The sequence below is a fragment of the Pogona vitticeps genome, chromosome 2 (genome assembly GCF_051106095.1).
Source record: "Pogona vitticeps strain Pit_001003342236 chromosome 2, PviZW2.1, whole genome shotgun sequence".
In the NCBI taxonomy this organism is placed as follows: Eukaryota; Metazoa; Chordata; class Lepidosauria; order Squamata; family Agamidae; genus Pogona; species Pogona vitticeps.
The window spans coordinates 124,482,889-124,494,985 of NC_135784.1; the positions used below are offsets into that span (position 1 = coordinate 124,482,889).

Sequence of the window (12,097 nt, forward strand, 5' to 3'; positions counted from 1 at the left end):
TTGGCTTGCATACACTGGTTCACAGTTAGGTAGTTTCCATGACCAGTTCCAGGTGCTGGTGCTGGCCCCTTAACTGTTTAAGACCTTGATATTTGTCAGAACGTCTCCCCCAGAGAACAAGCTGTCCATTTTACATGCTCTCCTAAATCACAGTGCTCAGGGTGGCCACATTGAGAGAGGCCAAAAAGATGACAATGGGAAATCAGGTCTTCTCAGTGGTGGCCTCTGTAGAATAAACTTCCATACAAGATGCACCAGGGCCCTTTCCTCCTGACTTTCAGGAAATTCTTGAAGGCAGAAAATTCTTAAAGGAAATTCTTAAAGACTTTATAAAGCAGCTTTCAAGAATATAACCCCTGCTGTTGTGAACTTTATTTTTTAAAAATTTTTAAATGAGTCAGTCATGCCTTATTGTTTGTGTTTGTTTGTGGGTGATGTGGGGAGGGGGGAGCCCATTGCCCTATTTTGTAAACTGTCTAGAGTAGTGAGTGTCAAAAGCAAGGTGATGTACAAGTTTAATTAATTGGGGTATGCTGTAAAGACAACTACTTATTAATTTTAAACATTATTATGATTGTGCTCATTTTGTTTTTTTAACTGCTGAGGACTGAGCAAATATGTTTCTGGGATTTTCTGCCTCGGGTACCAAAATAACTGGGCTGGCTTTGGATGCTAAGCACCTTGACTTGAGTAGGTGAGGAGGAGTGTCATTTGCTGTTCCATCTCATGTAGGAAAATCTCATAAGCCGCTCTTTATATTTATATTTGCAGTTCTTACTCATGGGGTAATGCTTGAGCAGAGACTCCAAGCCAGGTAGAATACACTGGAGAATCCTTTCCCCTTGCGAGCCATCCATGATACAGAACTAGGAGCACAATCCATTCATATGGCAAAGCCAACCTCATCAGGAAAAAACCCAGCTTCTTGGCACAGCAGAAGCTAGACATGGTGGAGCAACTTACTGTGAAAAATAGTACATCCAAGAGACAATGAATGGAAACCTTACAGTGGAACCAATGCAGCACTCCCCCCCCCCAAGCATTATAAAACATCTGTTAACAAACCCACTGAAAGCAATTATCGGAAGAGAGGCAGCTCTTTCATTAAAGTGCAGCAACCTGTTTTATATGATTTATTATTGTTGTATTTCTGCTGCTCCAGAGAGGCACTTGCAGAATTTGCTGCTGCAGGTGCCAAAACAATTTGGCCCTCCAAGGGTACTCTAAACCTTGACTTGTGATGGCCGAGGTGTACCATTTGCTACTCTCCCTCAGGCAGCAAAATATTTTCATGGCTTGGCCCTAAATGTTCCATTGTTGAAATAGGACTGGCCCAAGATATTTTGCTGCCTGAAATGAAGGTCAACATGATGCCCCCTTCTAGAATCCATATACAGAAGCTGCTTGGACTGGAAGTCTGACCCTTACTTGAACACTGAAAATGAGATAGAATCCTTCAGTACACCCAAGACAGCAAGCTAAATCATGAGGCCCAGTGACAGGGCTAGCCTGGTGGTTGAACCTCAGATGGATAGTGGGGCTGCCTCTGCTACGTTCTGTTTCCTGAGCTGGCCGTGATCCCCAACACCCTCCTCACTCTTGTGGGTGTGGCATCATGGCTGTGAGTGATGGTTGTAGTGCTTCTCTGCCCACCTTCCTTATGAGGAAAGAGGCTGTGCACTGCCACTGCCCAGCAAAAAATACGGTGTGGCATACACAGACCTCACCTCTCATAGAAAGAAACAGCTAGGGAGTTCATGAGGAACAGATAAAGGGCTGCCACTCTGCCCTGAGATATGGGCATGGATTAAACTGGTGTTCTCTACCAAAGAAAGATGTAGTTTTTAGGAAAAATAAATGGCAGTGCCTCCTGGCCCTATTTACTCCCCCTCCCCTCTTTTTCTTGAAAGTACAAAAGAGGGGAGGGGGAGTAAATAGGGCCAGGAGGCATTGCCATTTATTTTTCCTAACAACTACACCTTCACTTCTAGACTTCAATGTTCTCCAAATTTTGGTACCTCGAGGCGAAGTCCCGGTTGCTCCATCCTAGTTACAACCTTCACTGGTGCTCTCCAGTAACTGCTGCCTGAGGAAAGCAGAAGTCACCCCTCTGCGTAATGGAAGGGCCGGCTCTGTTTTTCAACGGTGGACCACTTTGTGCTTTAGAGATAATCTGGAACTGGGTTCCAGACCTTTATGGGAAAACACTTCTAGAAAACATTCACTTTATTGTCCAGCCGGCCCTTTTGGTATTTCCACAGATTTTAAACTTCAAAAGCTGCTTTTAGTAAAGTCACCAGACTTTATGCCTGTCATACAGTATTCTCAGCTGACAACAAGGTGCTCCCTTCCACCAATTATGTGTGACTCTCTAAAGTCACTATAACAGACTTGCTAGAAAGTTTTTTTCCCCCAATTTGGTCTGATTTCTATCCCACCTTTCTGCCAAAATGGGAATGCAGCACAGCTCCCGAGAAACAATTCCGGGCATGGATACATTAAATTTTAGAATATTATAATAGAACTGAACAAATGATATGATTAAAACACACTTAAAATAAAATTAGTTTTAAAACACATCAGTAAGAAAGAAGGCAGCTACACATTAAAAGCCCCTTAGCAAGCAGTTGCCTGCTCAAAACCCGCCTGTCTTTTTTGGCCTCAGAAGGAGGGAATGGTAAACTTTTTTTTAGTTTTCTCTCTGAAAAACCCTGAAAAAGGTCACCATAAGTCAGAATTGACTTGATGGCACATGGTCATCATCATTATATTTTAATATACTGCAGGTGGCAGAGGCTTCTTATTTTCCCTCCCTTACTTACACAGGGAAGTGGGTGGCAGCAGGAAAGCCTGTTTCCAGAATGAGAATGATAGATGTCCCTTGAGCTGGCTGTCCAATGCAGACCTTGGGTGGCCCGTTTGTAGGGGAACCTATTTCCTTTGCTCGTCTTCTTGCTGTAGTCTTTCATATGAAATGTTTATGTGCACAGGGGAAGGAAAGGGAAGCATCTTCTAACTCATAAGTTGACTGGAATTTTTGCTAGTATTCTCTATTTTGTTTCTTGGATCAAGAATCCAAAATTCAATCACTACTTTGTCTATGATATAATAGATGTTAAAAACTACCAAAAATGCAAGATAGCAAGGACTGCAGGATCTTCACCAGCAATTCCATGTGCTTTCCACAGTTACTATCTGCTGTCTCCTTGCCTTCTCCCGCTTCATTACATTTTCATATTGCATTGCAGTGAGCTCAAAGTGATATGAATGGTCCACCATCTCCCCACTTTAATCTCACAACAACTTTTTATTGTTTCATGTGTCTGAGAAAGTGGAAATCTCATACTGCAATGTATTCGTTTTAAAGGTGCTACTATATTGTTTTGTTTTTGTTGTTGCCGCAACCAACTAACACAGCTACTTCTCTGAGGAATTAAGGTATTACAAGGCTTATTTCTTTTCTGCTACTACAGCATAACAATATTCCTATCTTATTTGCTGCATTTTAAGATAATAGGCCCATTGCATATTCAATGTCATGATTTCTGAAGTCTTCAAGCCACAGAACTATGAGTAAAATTTGGGATCAGACAAAAAATCTCTGTGGTAAAATAAGGAGAAGAGTAAATGCAGAGAGATAATCAGAACACACCATTCATGGATCCTTCCAGGGACCCATCGAGTCTACTCTTGTGTTCATAGAGCCACCAGCCAATTAGTTACCTTATGGGAAACCCCCAGCATGATTGTAGGGCAAATGCCTCCTCTCCCTAGGAGGAGTCAGACTGCCTCCGTTACTGTAGAATGAAAAAACTTGCAGACATTTTGCACCCTTTTGGTTAGCTTAATAAAGGGTATTACATTACTGTGGATTTTGTACAAAAGAAGCACTTCCCAATTTGGTACAAAGCAGTATGCGATAATCAGGGACGGGGGACATCTTTGTTCCTTGTGTTGTTTGAAAGTATTAGGAATTAAGCAAACAGAATATATGCACAAGGATGTGGGTGACTGAATTCTCCCCTCTTCAGCCTTTTCAGATCAAAAAGTGGTACAGTTTTTAACTCGATGCAGCTGGCTTGGTACATTAAGAAAAGGGATGAAAAGGTTTGTTCACTTTTTTTGGCCGAGGGCAAAATGCTGCCTTCCAGATGATATTAGGGTACAGCTCCCGTCAGCATTAACCAGTGTAGCCCTTGGTAAGGAATGTTGCAGTCCAACAACATCTGGAGCCCTGCAGTTCACCCATGCCTGCCTTAGAGTGAAGTGCAAATTGGGAATTTGTACTCCCGCGTGTATGCCTGACTGTGTGGAAGCTCCGTGTGTGGAATTAGATGGACCCTTAACTTGCGTCACTTCTGCTATTCATAAGGCAGACCTAGTTGACTGTATGATCCCAGAACACACCTGGACAATGAAAAAATCAAAGGGTGCCTTTCCTTGTGCATTGCAGTGTTTAAGCATTATGCTACAGAGTCTATTCAGGAAATCTGTCTTGTGTGTGAAATGTGTGAAATTCCTTGAAAAGCAGTATGACAAAGCAGTGGAAGACAATGTTCCCAAGTAGAATCTTGTCAACAAAGCAGGTTTGGGCAGATATTCCACGTTAACTGGAATATCTGCAAATGCCATGAAAAACCAGAAAGCAATTATTTCGTGTGTGCGTACTGATACAGTACTATTTTATCCACATAGAGGAAGCGTTTTGAGTTTCTTCGTCCTGAAGAATTAAGACAATTATACCATAAAGCTGGGGGTAGGTGTGGGCTGGAATGATTCCAAATGTTGTATATTTCTTTAATTTAACAGCCTCCCCTCACTTCAGCAGTTTGCAGATCTGCCTTTCACTCAGGATCCACAAAAGACTCCCAATTTATATTTCTGCTATAAGATGGGGAGAGGAGTCTTAAAGGACCTTTTAAACTTTTCGGATGACAGCCTCCAGCCTGGGTTTCTGAACAATCCAATGAACATAGTAAAAAGCTCGTGTTGACCGAATCAGATGTATACAAACTCTCCCACTCAAAGATCAGGTCCTGTCCTGTCTGCCCTTCGCTGTCACATCCAGCTTAACATAATAGCGTTATCCAGATGATAGATGCTTTTTCTTAGTATTTGCCTCCAGTAGCTGGAGTGAGAGGTAATATAAAAGCTTACAGGTCAAACAGGAACAATAAAGAGGGAGCAACTGAAAGAGAGAGAGAGAACACCCATCATTCGCTTTATATATTTTTAAAATCCTCTTATTTAAAAACATTTGTGGTTTCTCTTTACAGGTGCTTGGATTCTCAACATACCTATTCATTACCTTTTACAGGATCTGAGGTCACAGATTAGCCAAGAATATAAACTGTAAGCAAGGAAGGCAGCAGTTTCTTCAAATCTTACCTCAGCCCAAATTCACAATGTGGCATTAGACAAGCTGCTGTCCTTCACAGTCTCAGAAAATGGTCCCCCCCGCCCCGCCCGCCCCCCGGCAGCAGTGCTGGGGGATAATAATATCTGCTTTCCTGTGGTGCCTGTTGTTAGGATTATAGAGATAATGTATGTCTTGTGCTTTATGCACTCAAAAATTCACTATGTAAATGCCAAATAATGTTTTATCAGTAATGTCAATTTTACTCCCTTTAAGTCCATACATGTTGTGGGACAGACACCATTCTTATTTCCTCACTGGATAAGCCTGAGAAAGCAGAGGAAGCTGCTGGTTCTACACTCTCCCCAGTATTCCATACCTGCCAAATGAAGGAGGGGTCCACTGAGGAGAAGCACATGTGCCAATGTCTGTAAACTACACTGGGGGTGGGTGGGAGGATGGCATTTACAATTCAGTACCATGTAAAAGGGAGAAAAACCCAACCTAAGTCTGGTGTGTGCCTCTCGCCTATTTGTTCTTTGTTTAGTCCTCTCTTGGACAACAGACAATAGACAACAGCACAGCTTTGTTCCTGAAGTTGCTGGCAAAGGTTGGTTGGACTGGAGGACCCTTGAGGATGCAGGATGGGTGGTCTCAGACCCTACTCATCGATTACTTTTGTATTGCAGTCGGGCTCCCCAGAACAAGAAGGATTCTTCAACTTGCTGAGCCATGTACAAGGAGGACGCATTGATGAGCAACGTTGCAACATTCAGATTGTGCACAGCAGTGGCAAGAGTGAGTTAACTAAACACGGGGAATGAGGAAACTCTTTGCACCAGTGATCTTTGAAGAGGTCTTGCCATTTCTTGATCCTGCTGACCCCAAGGCCAGATAAGGTCCATCTCTTGGAAGTCCACCTCTTTACAGACTGGCTGAGTCCAGTTTTTAAGATGTGCACATGGGTGGTTGCATCTGCAAGCTATAAAGTCTTCCAAAGTCTTAATAGAATTATATGCACAACCCCATTAGCCTGGGAAATCTGCTAGGAGGCCAGACTTCTAGTCCATTTTCCTTTAGCGCTTTTGTGTAGTTTGTCAACAAAGTTTGTTTAGAGTCCTGGCTAAGCAAGTCATGAAAAGATGTTCATGTGAGTGTGAAGTATCACAACCAAGAGATGGGTGCAGATGGCTCTCTGCTGACCATGAGGGTATGATTGTGGTGGTAATTTGACAGGTGTAGTCAATAGGATGACATAAGGAATTTGGTGTCTTCATCATCCACCTCAATACTGGAAATTTAGTTAAAAGAAACAGGACTCAGCTGAACTTGAAAGCATGACTCCTATCTAGAAAGGACTGGGTAAAATGCGTACAAACATAGAAGCCAAGGTGTAGAGAAAACATTGTGATGCGGGTTCTGAGCGTAAAATATGTTTGTTTGTTTGCTTTGCTACACATGCTTCTTAACACATGGATTTGGGATGCAGGTTGTACCAGAAAATTACTTTTCACCAGATTTAAGGGTTCAGATGCAACTCAAAGACCTTCGTTTGTTCCCCTTGCCTAAGAAGAAGGCAGGGCAGCCGCTTAGGTCCCTTGCCATTAGAAAAAGGATGTGAAGGACAGAATCCTAGGCAATGACAGTGTAGGAAGACCATTATCTTGATGACGTAATACATTCCATACAATCTCTGCATTTATAAAATGGAGGGTATATAAAGATATCACAATGGAAAACCAAGAACCTGATGATTAAAAACCCAAGACATTTTGGGAGTTCTGAATGTGGTCTGTCATATTCCTTTCTAGATTCAAACATCTTCCTGGTTTGTCAGATAGTGCTTTAACAAGTCCTGCATCAGGAAACCTGATTTCACAGACAAGATGCTTTGTATGTTAGGAATTTCCACTGTTCTGTGAAATTACTGAAGATCCACCTCCATGACATCAAACTGACTGACAGTGTGGGTTTCAGTCTACTGCCTAATAAAGCCATAATAGCTGAGAAAAGAGGATTAGGTCCTAAAACTGTTCAGCCTTGGTAGCCACTTGTTTTAACAGCCACTTCTATTTGTTCTGAACAGAAGACAGCCCCAGCCCACCACCAGAGATGGACAACTTCATGGAAATGTTGGCTAACACACAGAGCCGGCGGATGGATGATCAACGTGTCAGCATCAACTACCTCCCAGGCTTCCAGAACACTGACCGCAATGCCAACAACAAACCGGCCTCTGGAAGCACAAAGGTGAGGGCAGAAAGGGAAAAGTGTGGCAGTGGGGAAAGGAAGTGTGATACCACAATGTTTCAGCATGTCATTTCAGTCTCAATAGTCATGTGGCCAGCATGCTCAAAGCATATATGTTGGCTGAGATGTTCTGCCACCGTGCACCAAGTAGCATATCCAATAGGCCACAAGGCTATACCAAGTCACAGTAGCCCTAATATGTTCCCACATCCTCAGAGGCTGAACATAAATAAGCTTTGAAATATGTAGCCCATTCCATGTGATTTGTTTAAAATGGGTGCCCCATATTTCTGTTACAAAGCTCTCAAAGCAGGTTACATTAATAACTAAAAGCATCAAGCATCAAACATGGATAAAAATTAAGAAAAGGTGAAAATTAAACTCACCAATAAACAGCTTCTTTAAACAAAATGAAACAAAAACCATATCAAAAATGGTACATAAACTCTTTTATCCCCAATTTACTACTGCTGCTGGTATTAACATATTTTACAAGCATTACAAGAATCTGCAGTCACATTTTACCACAGACAAGAATGGCAAGAGTATGAATTCCAAGAGCTACTGATTTATTTATTTATTTATTAAAATATTTTATGACACCTTTTTCCTTAAAAAAAGATCCAAAGCAGCATACATCATTAAAAAGGACAATACTTAAAAACTAAAAACAGCAAGTTTACAAATAATTTCAAAAGTTCAAACAGATATCATATTAAAATCAGTAAATAAAATAAATATTAAAAACACATTTAAAAGACCAAGGTGCAACAATTTATTGGGGGGGGGGGGACCTCTCAGCCTGTCACTAAAGGAAAGCCTACCTAAATAAAAATGTCTTTGCCTGACTGCAGAAGGAGAGCAAAGATGGGGCCAGGTGGGAGGGAGTTCCAAAATCTGGGAAAAGCAACAGAGAAGGCCCTTTCCCATGTCCCCATCAAGTGCCTCTGAGAGGGACTGAGACAAAGGCCTCTCCTGATGATCTTAATACCCTAGCAGGCTCATAAAGGGAGACAGGCCAGATCAGACGTCTCCAAGAACACTAGTGAACTAGTTTAAACTGTACAGATGCACTCCTAGCCACCGTCAAAACCTGGGCGTCCAGGCTCAGAGACGAATCCTGGAGGGCCCCTAAATTGTGCACCTGTGCTTTCAGAGGGAGTGTCACTCCATCCAACACAGGCTGTATCCCTATTCTTTGTCCGCCTTTTGACCAATTAGGAGAAATACTGTCTTGTCTGGATTAAGTTTCAGTTTATTCGCCCTCATCTGCTCCATTACTGACACCAGACACTGATCTAGAGCCAAAACAGCATTGTTGAAAGGAGACGTCTTCACCATGCCGACAAACAGAATCGCCGTCTCCTAAAAACAACTGCTTCATCTGCACTACACGGACTACGAAAGCAGGCCTACATCTGCCCACTGAAGGGCAGCCCCATCTACCCCCTTAGGACTTGCCAATCACAGATATTCAACCCTTTTACTAGACTTGTTTGGTTTATTTCTTCTCAATGACCAAATGCAATGGCTACTGATTACTCTTGTCCAGTAACAAGAGTTTTAGCTGTTTTTCATGTTCACTAGCAGCTGCAAGTACGGCTGTTTATTGCCACATCTAGATACAGCAGCCAGGCCTCTTACGCACTGCCCCCCCTTCCAAAGGAAACGTATTGTCAAAAAGAGGGTGCACATTTGCATCCATGTTGCACTTGCCAATTTATCTGTATGCCTGTAAACAAAGAAAAAATTACTGGAGGGTAAAGAAAAAAAAATGAAAGCAGCTTACCCAATAAAGAAAACAACAGTCTGTTTTCCAGGTGCAAACAGTGGATGGGTAAATTCAGTACCCCTACAGCTCTCCTTTCTTATGATTCTTTATCTTTAAAACAAACCTGAATGGGGAGGGTTCTTCCAAACAGAGGATGCTCTCAATGAGAATAAAGTCCTGTGTCATTTAGGCCCATAAGTAGCAAAGATTGCTAAGAACACAGCCAACATTATCATAATTTATGTAACACTTCTAGTCCATCCATGCTTTGTTTTCTTGGGAGGTAGGTGGTTACTCTTCCCATGTTGAGTGTGAGACACTAACTTAATAACGACTACCCACTACCTGCCAGGGTTAGATTTGACCCTAGCCTTCCAAATCAAAATGCTATAGATAAATTTCTACTGTTAAAATATTTATAGCGGTCACAGCATACATTCTAAAAGATGAAAGCACTGTCTACTTAAGCCTCTGTAATGGAGTCAGAGATTCCATTTCAAATTCACATGCCAGCAATGACTGCCAGCTAAGATCATGGACCCCATTCCTTTTGATCCTGCAGCATTAAATCTTTTTGCAGGCAAAATCAGTTATTTCAATTATTAACACACCACTATTTGAGGTAAGGTATTACTTCCCCTGATGCTGAACTTCTGTCTTATACTACTCAAACCACGAGTTGTTGTCACACATGAGACTTAGATCATCTTCCTTTTAAATAAGTTCCAAACGTGAATGTAAAATGTGGATTGACTGGGATTTATTTTTCTTCTTTCTTCTTTCCTATGCTTGATAGCCCAGCTGAGTGGCACATATTGCTCAAGAACAATGCTCAGAGGTCCACAATGAAAAAACTTCACATAATAACCTCTCCTTCTCTCCCAGAGGCTGCTGGATTCTGTTTGCCTGCTAGAGCTATGTTTTAAAAAAAGTCTTGACCACTTATTAATTGGTTACCATGTGCTTCTTTAAACATTTCAGGTAATTTCCCCTGCCATTTCTCCCCTTGTAACTCCCAGTCCTTTTCTGGCAGATAATCCTGTTTACATCTTTCTTCCAAAGCAGAAAGCCGCTTGGCTCTTCAATCACAAACACAAAACATGCAAAGCAGTGCTGCGTCACAAAAACCAAGCACACACAGGATGTCTTCTATCCCCTGGTCCCTTTAAACCCATGCCCCTTGATGAAAAGTATTAATCTTGTTTGGCAGTCTGTCTCTTAAGATTCCTGTCTTGTTTGAAGTCTCCTCATGACTCTAACAACTAACCTCACTAACATTCTGTTTCTGTTTCTTTCCTGTTTCTTGGCTGGATCAACCCAAGGCCTTGTCTTTGCTGTGTCATGTCATGTCTACAAAAGGCTTCTCCAGGCTGATACTCTCCATAAAGTCTTCATATGCTGGAGGGAACTGGGAGGGAGAAGTCAGGGTTTTTCTGATGGCACATATCAGTACAGAGTGAAAGCTAGGACATGTCATTGCTGCTTGAAATCCCTGCCAATCTAACTGTGCATCTTAAGAGCAAGAAAAGAGGAGAGAAAGGGAGGACTTCCCAAAGAACTGGGGTTGGGGGCATTAGTAGCTGAAATCTGGGCAAGGGAGACACAGAGTAACCACCTCTACTCTGAGCTTCTTACATCCACCAGGCAAAAGAGCAAGCTGAGAAGCAACCTTTTTGGTCCTAATGAGTGGGCTCAGCCTCTATAAAAAGACAATACTGTACTGGATATGTTATCCTTTGCCTTGATTAGGGCTAACGACTACAGATGCCTAGAGCATAGGGACAACTTAGGTGCTGCCTGTCTTTTTGTCCAGCGTTAGGGGGTGTTGCACATACCTTACCAGTCCACCCATTTCCACAAAGGGGTGAAGAATTGCACAGAGTTTATGTTTGCAGCTGCCAAGATTTTTCAGCAGTCCAAATTCCTCTTTTCTAATGTTGTGTTATCCGTATCACATAGCTTGCCATGAGGCCTCCCTGAAAGCCGCTACAATCTACTGCAAAGTGGGAAGTGCACCAAGCTTATAGATTGTTCATCACCCTAAGAACACTGCTTTTGTTACAGTTCAGCAGGTTGGGCTTATATATGACTTGCATGGCTATGTGGCAGTGGAGAAGGGGCCTCATTCCCCTGCAGCAGTGATTCTTAGAGTATAGATCTGTCAGGATATACCGGTAAAGTTCAAGGTTCCCAGAAGGGATGGAATGCGGAGCCTTTCTTATACCATCCACCAAGACTCAGAGGGACTCCATACTCCCTAACATTGAAGAGTCTCCCTCCCTCCCCACTGTGGATTCCTAGGGAAACCTGACGCTCCACTTACTCCTTCATCCCATGGGGCAGCGGGAGGGGGGGAGACCTCTGCTTTAACAGGGCTAGAGAGAGCTGCCACATTCCCCTTCTAATTCCTCTCCTTTCCAAATCAGTGCCCCATCTCACAAATCCTCAGCTCCTGGCAGCACTTTGGCTTGATCACATGTGGAACCGGGGAGTGATGCCAGTTTCAGGCTCAGAAGGGACTATTAGTTTAAAAGGGTGAGAGGAGAATAAACAGAACTAAAATATTTAACTAACCCTGTCTTGGCTAGACCTTAAAGTAGATGCTACAAATCATTCCATAGTGCATCATGAGTGTCTAGGTTTTCCAGAAATAGGTACAAGGCATAGATTGGTCAAGCAACTTGGAGGGATGGGAACACGGACAGGTATGCCTTGAGCAG

General features: G+C 42.5%; 1 protein-coding gene across 6 annotated transcripts in view; it reads left to right on the plus strand.

The window, feature by feature from the left end:
* The window catches only part of PCP2 (Purkinje cell protein 2), a 43,726-nt gene that overhangs the window by 18,074 nt on the left and 13,555 nt on the right, over positions 1 to 12,097 (plus strand). For 5 of the 6 annotated variants that reach the window (XM_020796290.3, XM_020796294.3, XM_020796289.3 and 2 more), the window contains 2 exons: positions 6,046 to 6,154; positions 7,443 to 7,606. In XM_020796290.3, the coding sequence (XP_020651949.3) occupies positions 6,046 to 6,154; positions 7,443 to 7,606 (273 nt within the window). Of the gene's footprint in view, positions 1 to 6,045; positions 6,155 to 7,442; positions 7,607 to 10,173; positions 10,323 to 12,097 lie in introns of those variants that run through there. The other variant, XM_078385880.1, reaches the window with a different exon arrangement.